The sequence below is a fragment of the Pelobates fuscus genome, chromosome 2, assembly GCF_036172605.1.
Source record: "Pelobates fuscus isolate aPelFus1 chromosome 2, aPelFus1.pri, whole genome shotgun sequence".
NCBI lineage: Eukaryota > Metazoa > Chordata > Amphibia > Anura > Pelobatidae > Pelobates > Pelobates fuscus.
Genome location: NC_086318.1, coordinates 342,819,856 through 342,834,037, shown reverse-complemented (window position 1 = coordinate 342,834,037; position 14,182 = coordinate 342,819,856). Strand labels below are relative to the sequence as shown.

Genomic DNA, 14,182 nt, shown 5'->3' with positions numbered 1-14,182 from the left:
AAATAAAAGCTTCTTGTTCAAAGGAGAGATCTGACTGCAATTCTGGGAACTTTTCCTAGTTTGTTGCAAAATTGGAAAGTGCTTCAAACTGGAATTTTGCCTTCTTTTGGATTAACAGCAAAAACTGATGTGAGAAAGACTGAACTTGATGGACTCTTTTCATCCTCACTCTCAGGTAACAAGAGCCACGACAGGACAAGGAAACAAGGACAAGCAGGAAGTATATATAACTTATACTGGGTTGTGATTGGTTACAGAGTACCATGATGTCATAAGTGTGTTTACATCATCAAGTGCCACATAGAGTGACATTATAAAAGGAGACCAACAGAAGGGTTCCATGTCATATATGATGTCATAATGAGGCACCTGGATGCAAAGTATGAGTGTGCATCAAAGCACAGGAGAGACATCATTTGTGTGATTGCACGGCGCAGCGAGGGATAGGTATTGTGACATTATCCCCCCCTTCCAGGATCACCTCCCTCTAGGACTAGGATGTGAAAGAAACCTTGCATAGAATTTACGACGTAGGATCGGAGCATGGATATCAGAAGCCAGAACCTAAGAATGTTCTTCCGAGCCGTAACCCATCCACTGTAGTAAGTACTGGACGGAACCCCTAGAAAACTGGGAAGTTTCTGGATCTCGTGTTCTTTCTCTCCACCAATCAGAACAGGAGCAGGAGGAGAAGTCATTGAAGTATACCGGTAGCACAGCAATGGTTTCAAAAGGGATGTATGAAACACATTAGAAATACAGAGATTACATCTAAAAGGTTTCTCTGCGTCTGTGAGCTTAGTGAGGCCTAATTACATGAGTTCGGAAAGTTATTCAGTAGAAGGTTCTGGAAAAGAAAAGGTAATTTTTTTTTTTCCCATATGAAATTTTTTATTTCTTCTTCATATAAAAGGTAGGGTTTGGGGTACAGAAACAGAAAAGGGGGGGAATGGAGGGGGGTCATCGATGGTACAATGCGTTGTGAATACGTTCGGATACAGTTAGGTACAATTGAGTACAAGCAGATACAATTGAGTGGCATAACACTTTTTGTATAGGCAGAGAATTATAAGGGGTTGCAACCATAAGATACTATAGTTTGTCATACGTTTAACGTCGATATGGTTCTCAGACGGCAAAGGGATGAGGTATAGGTGACTCGCTTCTGGTACCCAGCCAGCGAGGTCGGAGGTTGGCATATACTATTTTAGAGGCCTATTTAAGCATCGGCATGTGTACTTTTTCTTTAGTTAAATGTAGAAAAATAATCCAGGCACTCCAAGATGTTCCACAAAAGTAGGCAATTTGCCTACTTTTGTGGAACATCTTGGAGTGCCTGGATTATTTTTCTACATTTAAGTTGATATCTGGTCCCTTTGGTACTGGGGCTGATCCAGTTTATTGCATCCAGGATTCCGGGACGAGGTTTTGAGTGCATTTCCATCACCTATACATGGCTTCTTTTTCTTTAGTGGCATTTCTCTCACGTAATCTATTATCTATGTCAGACATGAACGTGATAGAGATCTTCTAAGCCCTATGGAAAGTACCTTGCAGTGACCTCAAATGCACAGACCAACACACTGTTGTTCCAATTAGTCTGAGAAGCCAGAGTACAGAATTCTATAGCATACTCTGCTATTGACCTAGAGCCTTGTTTAGCTCTCATAGGTTTCCTACCAGAATTCCTGGCTCTGCCAGGAGGACTAAATATATGCTTAAATGTCGCCATGAAACTGGGAAAATGAAATGTAAGTGGATCATCCCATTCCCACAAAGGATTGATCCATGCCAGAGCCTTCCATTCCAGTAAATTCATGATAAAGTCAATCTTGGCTCTGTCAGAAGGAAAGGTCTGTGGAAGTGTCTTGATTAATGAACCCTCTGCACAGAGCTGGATCCCCACTGTAATATAGAGGAGAAGTGAGGTGAATAGCAGAAGCAGAAGAGGAAACAAGAAGTATATATACCTTATACTGGGTTGTGATTGGTTACAGAAAACCATGATGTCACAAGTGTATATATGTGATAAAAATCGCTACATATACTGACATAACAAAGGAAGACCAATGGAAGGGTTCCATGTCATAGATGATGTCATAATGAGGCTCCAGGAAGCTAGAGATGAGTGTGTGTGCAGCAGAGCACAAAATATACATAATTTCTGTGCCTGGTGCTGTAAGTCAGTGTTCCCCAACCCCCGGGCCGCGGACCGGTACCGGTCCGTGGATCAAACGGTACCGGGCCGCCCAGGGGTGTGGGGTGTGCGAGCCTGCCGGCTAATGCAGGGCTGGCATTGCCCAAGTGCCAGCCCTGCAATGTGCCTGCGGACCGGCGGGGAGATCAGAGATCTCCCTCCCCGGTCTGCAGGCACATTGCTGACAGCCGGCAGGGGAGGGAATGAGAGAGGACCCGGGAGCTCTTACCTGCAGCTCCTCCGGGTCCTCCTCTCGCGAGATTTGGAGCGTTGCCGCGGTAACCACGGCAACGCTCCAAATCTCGCGAGAGTGAACTCTAGCCCTGTAACTGGGCTAGAGTTCATCTCACCACCGCTGGGACCACCAGGGATTCCCCACCGGACCACCAGGGACTAAGAAATGTCCCCCCTCCTCCCAGTAAAGGTAAGAAGGGAGGGGGGACATGAATATATTAATTTTAATTAAATAAATTTTTAAAAAGCCTCCTTACCCCCCATACACACACTGCCCCATACACACACTACACACACTGCCCCCCACACACACACTACACACACTGCCCCACAAACACTGCCCCATACACACTACAAACACTGCCCCATGCATACACTACACACATTGCCCCACAAACACTGCCCCCATGCACACACTGCCCCACAAACACTGCCCCATACACACACTACACACACTGCCCCACAAACACTGCCCCCATGCACACACTACACACACTGCCCCACAAACACTGCCCCCATGCACACACTACACACATTGCCCCATACACACACTACACACACTGCCCCACAAACACTGTCCCCATACACACACTGCCCCACAAACACACACTACACACATTGCCCCATACACACACTACAAACACTGCCCCACAAACACTGCCCCATACACAGACTGCACACACTGCCCCACAAACACTGCCCCATAAACACACTACACACATTGCCCCATACACACACTGCCCCATACACACACTACACACACTGCCCCCATACACACACTGCCCCCATACACACACTGCCCCATACACACACTACACACACTGCCCCACAAACACTGCCCCCATACACACACTGCACACACTGCCCCACAAACATTTCCCCCATACACACACTACACACACTGCCCCACAAACACTGCCCCCCACACACACACTGCAACTCTCACACACACTGCCACCCTCACATACACACTGCACCGCTCACACACACATACACACAATTTTGAGTCTATGTCTTTATGTGACTGTGTTTGTGATTTTCTGACTATGTATGTGTCTGCGTGTTTTTTTTAATATATGTGACTGTTTGGTTTTTTTTTGTCTTATTAAATCAAAACAAGCGGGCCACGGAAAAATTATCAAACGTTTACCGGTCCGCGGCGATAAAAAGGTTGGGGAGCACTGCTGTAAGTGACAGGTATAATGAAACTGGATTAGATACATTGTAGCTTGGGTTTTGAGCAGCAGCTATGTATATAATAAAGGCAACGTATATAAAACTGATAGTTCATTCAAATATTTGGTGTCAGTGTTATTACACATGGGAAGCACTATGAAATTTGCCGTTGGGCTTACACCATTGTTTTATTCCACCTAGAAACACCTCTGCAAGCACGTGCATATAAATAAACTCCACTATAACTTTTTTTTTTACAAATTTTTTTTAAACAAGTTAGTAGATATACCCAAAAACAAAACATGCTTATATTTTTTTTCCTGCATGTTTTCTTTAGGGTTATATGAAAAAAAAAAAAAAAAAGAAAAGAAAAACGTCTGGTAAAAGTTGCAGACCTCCTGTCTGCAGCCTTTGCAAGCCCTCCCCTTTTCCCCTAGCACATACTTTCAGTCTTAGTTGTGAAATACTCCATTAAAAGGCGCACACTGAGAAGCAACTGTTCGGGAGCCGTGAGCAAAACCAAACTGTTCTGAGAGCGGCACTCAATGAACATCTGTTTCATTAAAAGGGACACTCCAGGCACCCAGACCACTTCTGCCCATTGTACTGGTCTGTTTTTTATAAACTGCAATATTTATGCAGGGTTAAGTCCTCCTCTAGTAAAACACGAAAAGTATTTAAAATGATGCTGGACGTCCTGACGCTATTTGAGGACCTCCAGCGTCGCCGAAATCCCCATAGGAAAGCACTGTATAATGCTTTCCTATGGGGAGGTCTAATTCGCATGCGCGGCCATTGCCGCGCTTGCGCATTTGATCTCCCCTGCCGGCTGACGTCGACAGGGGTGTAGCGTGGGCAGAGCCTGACCCAGCACCGAGGGACATCGGCACTGGTCTCCGGTAAGTGACTGAAGGGGTTATAACCCCTTCAGCAACTTGGGATGGGGGGTTGGAGGGAGAGGGGCACTACAGGGTCCTGCAGTGCGAGGAAAACTAATATGTTTTCCTGGCACTGGAGAATCCCTGTACAGACGTTTTGCCTAGCAATCCTTTGAACATAAAGAGATGTCTAGAATTGGCTAAAAGACATCACCTTCTTTCTAGTCTAGGTAGAGTTCACTGCAGGAAGCTGTAATTACTTGGGAATTTCAAACATCTTGTATTTCTATATAAAGTTTACTGCATATCTGTTAACGCATTATCTATAAAATACATTACAAATGGGAGCTATCTTCACCCTGGGGAGAACATTTAAAGCACGGTACTCATATTCCTCTTTACAGCAAGGAAACAGCTGTAAAGAGGAACATGAGCACAGTGCTTTAAATGTACTCACAGTTGTAAAACAGATGTAAAATTGTTTCCTCAAATAGAGTTTAACAACTGTGCAATAACCTTACAAAAAAATAAAATAATCAAATGCTCCACGAGTTTGAAACCGCTTAAAATATCTGCCAAATGTATAACCACTGAAAACGAGTATTCTTCTGGTTTTAATTTCGAAATGTAACACTGAGACTAAATAGACTTGTTAGTATTCTCGAAAAATACTTGAAAACAAGAAGAATGCCAATTCCCCCTGGTAAAAACACTTTCTGATTAAATAAAACATTGAAATACTTTGTTTGTTGATGGTGACAGGAGCTATGCATAGGTATTTCACCTTCGATCAAAACATTTCTGGAATCATCGTGAAGACTTTGATTCATTTCTTTATTAAATTTGGGTGGATTTAGAATACTTTGTCCTCCCATCTGTTGCAGAGGAATTTGAAGACAACCAACTGCATTGCAGTCTGTTAATTTGGCATCGTCTCAGACTTACGTATCAATCTCCTTTCTTAAGGTGGCATCCCTGTTGAGATAAATATTAAATTGGCAAGAACTTCAGACAGCCTTGAAGGGCATATGGAAGTGTTAGGGAATGTGTAATGATGTTTAAAACTATAGCATATGAGCTTTGCAAAGCGTGGCCAAGGTTAAATATTACCAAGACTTGAAGTGCTGTACTAGCAATTATCTTACATCAATTATACACAAGGTCGTCAATGACTTATAATCTTACTGCTGTCTGAGCTTTGCTGTTTTGATGTAAGTAGAAATCTGTACGTACATGACTAATACTGTATGGTGCAGGCTCAAATAAAAAGGATGCTGTACTTTATATATTAACATGCTCAAGCGGACCTGTGACAATGTCACCTTCAGGTAGGTATATATCTAATCTATACACTGTGCTGGTAAAATCACATCATAAGTTGAAGGAGTGGATAAACACATAGATAGACCCTTGCCCCCTAAAGATGCTGGATCCCAAAGTACTCACAGGGTTATTCATTAAAATGAGATCTGTTGTGCATTCAAAGTGAATTTCAAGTTAAAAGGGACACTATAGTCACCAGACCAACTACAGCTTAATGTAGTTGTTCTGGTGAGTATAGACAGTCCCTGGATGCATTTTCAAGTAAATACTACCTTTTCAGAGAAAAGGCAGTGTTTACTTTGCCCCCATGGAGACACTGAACTTTTCCTCAGAGAGATGAATTGATTCAATGAGGAGGTGCTGACTGGCCACGCCGGTGTTTGGCACTGCCCCCACCCCTTCTCCTTTCTGATTTCAGCCTATTCAATGCTTTCCCTATGGGAAATCATTGGATTGGCTTAAATCATAAATTCTGATGATGTCAGCAAGGAGGCGGATCGGGGCGCTGGATACAAGGTAAGTTGCATTACCTTTTAAGGTGGCTAAGGGGGGACAAGCCACCTAAATGGTGGTTTTAACACTATATTCCTGACCCTATAGTGTTCCTTTAAGGCCAAAGTAGCCTGAACTGAAAATAGAACTGAATTTTGCTATTTTAGATTCAATTTTGAAATTAAAGGGAAACTCCAGTGCCAGGAAAACGATCCGTTTTCCTGGCACTGGAGGGTCCCTCTCCCTCCCACCCACCAATCCCCAGTTACTGAAGGGGTGAAAACCCCTTCAGTGACTTACCTGAGGCAGCGGCGATGTCCCTCGCCACTGTCTCCTCCTCCGCGACGCTCCTCCCTGTGCTTCCGTCGGCCGGTGGGCGAGACTGATCCCGCCCACCGGCCGAGGAGACCTAATGTGCATGCGCGGCAATGTCGCGCATGCGCATTAGCGCTCCCCTTAGGAAAGCATTAAAAACTAATTTCAATTCTTTCCTATGGGGATTTGAGCGACGCTGGAGGTCCTCACACAGCGTGAGGACGTCCAGCGACGCTCTAGCACAGGTTTCCTGTGCTATGAAGCAGGAAGTTCCCTCTAGTGGCTGTCTAGTAGACAGCCGCTAGAGGTGGAGTTAACCCTGCAAGGTAATTATTGCAGTTTATAAAAAACTGCAATAATTACACTTGCAGGGTTAGGAGTAGTGGGAGTTGGCACCCAGACCACTCCAATGGGCAGAAGTGGTGTGGGTGCCTGGAGTGTCCCTTTAACTTTGTATTTTTAGCAATGCTAGAGAATGTGAGAAGTCATCATATAATTTGAGAGTGAGGAGGCTGCTGAAGGATATATTTGTAGCCTTTGCCACTATGCTGATAGCATATATCTCTTTACAGTGGTACTGTGTACTTTGTTTTCATTGCCAGTGTATGTTATAATGTACTTGTGATGTCAAACATGACTTGAAGGCCTTTTGTAGAAAATCCAATGTAATCTATGCATGGTGCATATGCCAACGACTAGGAAATGTGTAGATGAGAAGTTATTTAACTATATATTCTTTTATATTCTTAGTCTTTACTGGTATGCACAAAATCCAGTTTTTAACCTCTAGAGAACAAAGGTTTTGCGCAAAATTTCAGCAAGGACGTATTAAAATTGCAGAGATGCTTGGATCAATTAGATCAAAATAGAAGGAGAGTAGTGTTAAAGTGTTAAAAGACTTTAAAAGATTGTTAAAAGAGGAACATTTAATCGTGGGGTCTTTACGTTTTTTTAAGACGCCCATGTTGGCATGCCCACTTCCATGGTGGTGACATAGGTAGTTACAAAAGCAGATCTTGCAGAACTATATAGATGGTTTTATGTATGGCTGGATAGGTGTTTGCGGCAGTGTTTGTGCCAAGTGAGAAATAAATCATCCAATCAAAAAACATTGTTTTAAAAAGAAAATAAAAAACCCACAAGAAAACAAAACCAAAAAAAGGAAATACCGTAGCTAAAAACACACCTCCGTTCTAGCGCCAAGACCAAATTCTCTCCCAGCCCGATCCTAACCTCTGTATGTGCAGTGTTTCAAAGCAAAATATCGCTCATAGAGACTCCAAGCACCTTAAACACTTCAAATCATTGAAGTGATCAAGGTTCTTAGAGTAACCCTTTAAGCATTATATGAGAGTATATGTGTTCTCCATTTGTTATGTTAACCATCCATCCCAAAGTTTCTATATATTTTATAAGTACTTAAAGCATTATTTGCATTTTTATTTTCTTTTAGTTTTTCCTTCCTTATGCCCCATGTATCTTGGTGCTATTTGCCTTATTTATATTTATTAACTTTTCTACCGTGCCTGTGGTGACTCCATTTTGGTCTCCTCTATCCATGGAGTCTGCAGTTTGCCTTTCTGTGGGATTATTTTGATTAAATGATTGTGGGGTAAAGTGACAGTGATGCTTTAAGTCTCCTAAAGGGCTCATTTATCCTTAAAGTTCTATTTCTATCACCATGGATATTTGTCGTGTGGGAGACGGGATATTGATTGGCAGTTATATATATAAAAAAAAAATTCTGGGGCAACGTTCTAAAGGCGGAACAATCACTATGGAAACCAGAGTAATATTCCTAATGATTATTCCTCTTTTAGAACTATAACCAACATCCCCATTGGGTCTTTTATTATATTCCAAATAATGTCAGACAGGGCTGTCATATCCAAATTAATAAATATTGTTTCGACTGACATTTACTAAGTGGTTTTGAAGCATGAGTCGGGAAAAAACTCACAGTCAATTGCTATTCTATAATTGTTGTATGACAATACTTGTTATACAATTTTACTGTTAGAGTTACATTAGAGTTAGAGTTACATTTCCTGTTAAATTATGACAGGATAGGACACACAGTTTACCCAAACATGCTACTTGATATTGATATTTTCCAAACATTCATTTTATTTTGGCAAATTCATGCACTTTTCTTCAATATCTTAATAAGTTAAACTAAGAACAAACAAAACTATAAATATCTATTTTTAGGTCAGTTATGTCCACTACATGCGATTGTTGAATGTGACGGTGGGATCAATGGCTTCCCATTCGTAACATTTTCCAAAAACAACAAACTATCAATCTGTGGAATGTCATTTTTAAATATGATTTAAAAACATACCAGAGAAGAAAAAAAATAATAAACTAATGGATAAAATCTAAAAATCATTATAGGAAAGAGATTAGAAATGTTTTTTAGTTTTTTTTTGTTTTTATATTTATCAACTAAATCTATTGTTATGCTAAGTGGAAGAATCTGGCCTAAATTTTGGATAGTCCTAAAAACACCTTATCGAATACTAAAACTCAAGCAGGAGACGGAATGTGATTAGCAAATAAACTAGGACAAGAATCGTGGTGACATTCAAAGCAATAGAGACCCATTAAGGTAGGAAAATGAAACAGGCAAGGCTAGTTTTTTTGTCTCTCACTGATGAGTTTTGTAATTTTCTGATAAACCTATGACTTTGCTGAAGAATTCAACAGTGACACTGAGGTTCGCAGGGAAATGACAACAGTTCTGTTGCTAACTTCAGGACATTAACTAGTTAAACCATGTTTGTATTTTAAAGTAACACACAGATGATCTTTACATTTCTTGACGATTCTCAGTTAGTTTGGAAAATTGGGATATCTGTGAATGTTTTAAAATTGTTCACTTTAAGACATAGACAGCTGAATTCCCAATCTTTTTACATATTCTAACAATGAGCTTAGAATTAAAACTCTGTAACTTTAAATAACTGTAACTGTTTTAAAGAGGACCACTTCCTTGATTTTAATATAATCTAACAGCTAAAGGTTAACTAAACATTTTCTACAGATTATGCTATTTTTTAAAAAAATCTTCAGTTTTTTTTAATTAGTACATTTACATGCTCCGCAAGGCAAAGAATGCAAATATTTAAACTCTAGCAGTGCATGTGCGAGAGGAAACAAGAAATGTGCCGTGTAGATAAGTTACCCTCACTGCTTAGTTCAATCCAGTAAGTGCTGGAAAAGTATTTACAGGGGTGAAGGAACACTCCAATCACAGTTAAATAAAATGGTTATTCTAATATTTTGAATGCATAGAATACTAGGTGCTATTTTGTGAAGTATTTTAACAAAGGTTGAGGTAATAGTTTGCAGCTAGGTTTAACATGATTTCCTTTTGAAACACATATTTGTTTATTTTCATTTTATATGAGTAAATTATCCCCACCACAAGTTTTGCTACTTATATAGGTTATGGCAATGGTGTATTTAGCCCAAGCAAACTAGGCATTTGCCTTGGGCAGCACTAACAAGGGGGTGGCAAAAAATGCCAGCGCCAAATGCCCACTCGGACGTCCCAGGGGGTCCAAGGGCAGGCCTGCTGGCCACCTTAATGGACCTCCCCAGGCGCACGGCTGTGTGAGAATCACAGGTGGCGAGGGAGCTGTGATCTCCCTGCTCTGCTCCCTCGTGCGCTGTTTGCTGATGCAGCAGGAGCCGGAATATGATGTCATATTCCGGCTCCTGGCTTCAGTGTGTTTGTCATTGAGTGTGTGTGACTGTCCGTGCGTATCTGCCTGTCTGTGTCTGTTGGGGAATGTGTGTGTGTCAAATCAGCGAGTCTGTCTGTCAGCGATGTTTGTGTGTTTGTCATTGAGTGTGTGTGTGTGCCTGTCAGAGTGTGTGCTTAAAGGGACACAATAGACACCCTGACCACTTCAGCTCATTGAAGTGATCTGGGTGCAGTATCCCACTCTCCTTTAACCCTGCAAGTTTAGTTATTGCAGTTTCTCAGAAACTGCAATAATTACCTTAAGGGGTTAACTCCTTCCTGGTGGTTAGGCGGCTAAAAGTCGCCTAACTGATGCTGGACATCTTCACTTTGTGTTTTTGGAAATCCAGCATCTGCTACATCCCTATAGGAAAGAATTGATAAAATGCTTTCCTATAGGGAAGCATAATGCAAGCGCGGTGGAGGATCCCGACCCAGCGCTGAGGGACATCGATGCTGGATTCAGCTAAGTGACTGAAGGAGTTTTAACCTTCAGTGCTGATTAAGGGGGGAGAGCAAGAGGGAGGGAGGCAGGGAGGCAGGAGAGGACCCGGGGAGCTATTGCCAGCAGCTCCGCCGGGTTCCTCTCGCGAGATCTGAGCGTTGCCGCGGCAACGCTCAGATCTCGCGTGAGTGAACTCTAGCCCTGCGGGGCTAGAGTTCACTCTCCACTGGACCACCAGGGATGGCAGCAGCAGCCGCAGGACCCCCCTCCCAGGCATAAGGTAAGAAGGGAGGGGGGATAACTGATCTGCCCCCACCTCCACTGGACCACCAGGGAAGGCAGCAAGGAAGGATACCCCCTCCCTACATAAAGTAAGCAGGGAGGGGGGATATAATGTAGTAATGTACCCCCACCTCCACCCACACACATACACAGCACCCACAGACATACACAGCACCCACAGACATACAGCACCCACAGACATACACAGCACCCACAGACATACACAGCACCCACACACATACACAGCACCCACACACATACACAGCACCAACACACATACAGCACCCTCACACACATTACACAAACAGCACCCTCACACTCACACAGCACACTAACAGTACCCTCACACTCACACAGCACACTAACAGTACCCTCACAAACACAAACAGGGCCCTAACAAACACACACACACACACAGCACACTACCAGTACCCTCACACACAGTACATTTACAGCACCCTCACAAGTGCACACACACACACAAACAGCACCCTGACACACAGTACATTCACAGCACCCTCACAAGCACGCACACACAAACACCCTCACCCACATAGTACACTACCAGCACCCTCACACACACATCACACTAACATCACCCTCACAGCTTTGTGTGTGTGTGTGTGTGTATATATATATATATATATATATATATATATATATATATATACGCCGCGTGTGCTTGTGCTTTAGGGTGCACACCCTAATGCAATAGGCTGCGCACGCCTATGATGGTAATGGGAATTTCCCCCCCATTTTTAGCACCCTGTTTGAATTAGTGCATGTAACACTGGGTTACCAGAACTTTAGATGAGCACTTACTATATATTTTGTATGTGTGGCATAATGTCACCAGAAAGGCACCAACAATGTAAAACATAACTTGCTAGTCAAATGGCAATCATAGTATACACAGAATATTATTACATAACTTTATTTTTCCTGTTTGTCCTAAAAAAATAAAAAAAAAATAACCTCTAACAATGTTATGGCCAAACTAATCGTGATCTGTTTGTGTATTTTACTACAATAAGCAGCCTATATACTGCTAGCACATCGTGTAATAATGCCCAGCTTCACACACCCTGCCTGGGTAAACTATACGAGATTTATTAGTAAATTGGAGTGCCCGCTCCTGTCCCCCAGTAACACTCTGCTTCCCTCAGACCACCTGATGCCAATCACTCCAAGTGGGCACTCAGCCCTCCCTCACCCCTCCACTCACTCTCTAGGTGTGTGCCCCGTCGCTGAGCTCATCCGGTGCACGGACTCCTTTTTCTTGCCCGGTTTGGAGGACATTGTGCAATATGTGTGCGGGTAACTCCTGTATCATGTGTATAAAGCACAGGCGCGTCCTTCGGTTGCTAGGAGACGGCGGGCACGGGGATCGGCGGCGCTCACGGGCATGCCTTTGTGCAGTTGTACTTTCTAAGAGGGTGTAAGCTTCAGAGCGCGTTCCCGTTTCAGTGTCCAATCAGAAGCCAGGGACTCCAGGAGGCAACCAATGGGTGAGATCCAGGAAGTGCTGCACTGGGTGAACAGCAGAGCACAGAGTGGATACTGTATCAGGAGCTGAATGCTGCAGCATGGGGGAGTGTATACACATTATAGTGGGATTTTATTTATAGTTATGGGTAGGGTTATATTCTAAAATGTGGATGGGAGAGGAATTTTGAAAATATATGTGTCAATGAAATATATACATATTTTTTTATGGGATGTTTACCTTAGTATGTAAACAGGTTAACCAATTAACAATTCGATGTAGTGCTGATATAAAATTAATTTCAAAATATGACAGCCAAATAAAGAAATAGTCCATCTAAGTTTTCCACCACTGCTATTTTTGCAGTTACATTTGCAAATCCTTTGTCAGGATGAATAAACCCGTATACAATAATGAAGGCATTCGGATAAAAGGACATTTGTATATATGTGTGCATACAGGGCTGCCATCAGAAATGTTGGGGCCTCTTCCACAGCTCAATGCATGGGCCCTATGTCCAACCCCATGTGCAGGGCCCATCTTAGAATATGGCCACAAAGATGCAGTGTGTGTTGTGCAGGGGTAGACAACAGGCAAGTGGCATGTGTGAGGCGGGGGAATAACCTAATTTTATAAGAATTAAAATAATTTTAAAAAGCTGATCACCCCCCCACTGTCCCTATCCTCAGGGACCTAATTTCGAAAATAAAAAAAACGGAACTACCATTAGTAAAACAAAAATCGCATAAAAGCAACAGAGAAATACATACACATTAGAAGTCTTTAACCTATTACAGCTCACCCCCTTCCTGGTGCTCAAAATTGTGTATTTTCACTTACATTTTGTAGGAGCATGATCAGAGCCATCATAATAGGCCCCCAGGCAAAGCAATGCACTGGGGCCCTGCCTACGCAATCAGTCACAGGAATTTTTTTTATAAATTATCAATAAAATTAAGCTTATATTTATTGGTACCTCCAACAAATACAATACACACAGACAGACGGCTGAATACACACACACACAGACAAACTGCTGAAAACATACACAGTCAAACTGCTGAATACACAGAGATTGCTGAATAGACACACACACACACAGACAGACTGATGAATACACTCACAGACTGCTGAAAACACACAGACAGACTGCAGTCAGTGCGTGTAGATGCTGTGTATGTGGGGGGGGGGGGTTCAGTGTATGTGTGTGTGTTAAGGGGGTGCTGTGCATGGGGGGTTTGGTGTGTTTGAGGTGCTTTGTGAGGTATTCAGTATGTGTAGGGGTTCAATGTGCGTGGGGGGAGTGCAATGTGTGGAGGGGTTCAGTGTTTGTGAGGGTGCTGTGTGTGTGCTGGCTGTGTGTGTAAGGGTTTAGTGTGTGGTGGGTGCAGTCTGTGTAGGAATGCTGTGTATGTGTGGAGAAGTGCAATGTGTGTAGGAGTTCAGTATGTGGGGGTGCAGTGTGTACTCCTGTGAGTACAGTGCTGTGTCAGAGTGTTGCCATGGTAATGCTCAGCAATGCTTCAACCTGCCTGCTCGCGGGAGGAGCATTCTGGCCCTAGCTCCCTCCCTCAGCTGCGGCAAACTGCCTTGGGGCCGGTGA

At 42.8% G+C, this 14,182-nt stretch overlaps 1 protein-coding gene across 1 annotated transcript in view; it reads right to left on the bottom strand.

The window, feature by feature from the left end:
• ADGB (androglobin) overlaps nucleotides 1-12,413 on the bottom strand; it is a 313,568-nt gene extending 301,155 nt beyond the window's left edge. The window contains exon 1 of the mRNA XM_063443590.1: nucleotides 12,319-12,413. Within this exon, the coding sequence (XP_063299660.1) occupies nucleotides 12,319-12,392 (74 nt within the window). The 5' untranslated portion in view covers nucleotides 12,393-12,413. The remainder of the gene's footprint in view (nucleotides 1-12,318) is intronic.
• Nucleotides 12,414-14,182: the final 1,769 nt, after the last annotated feature.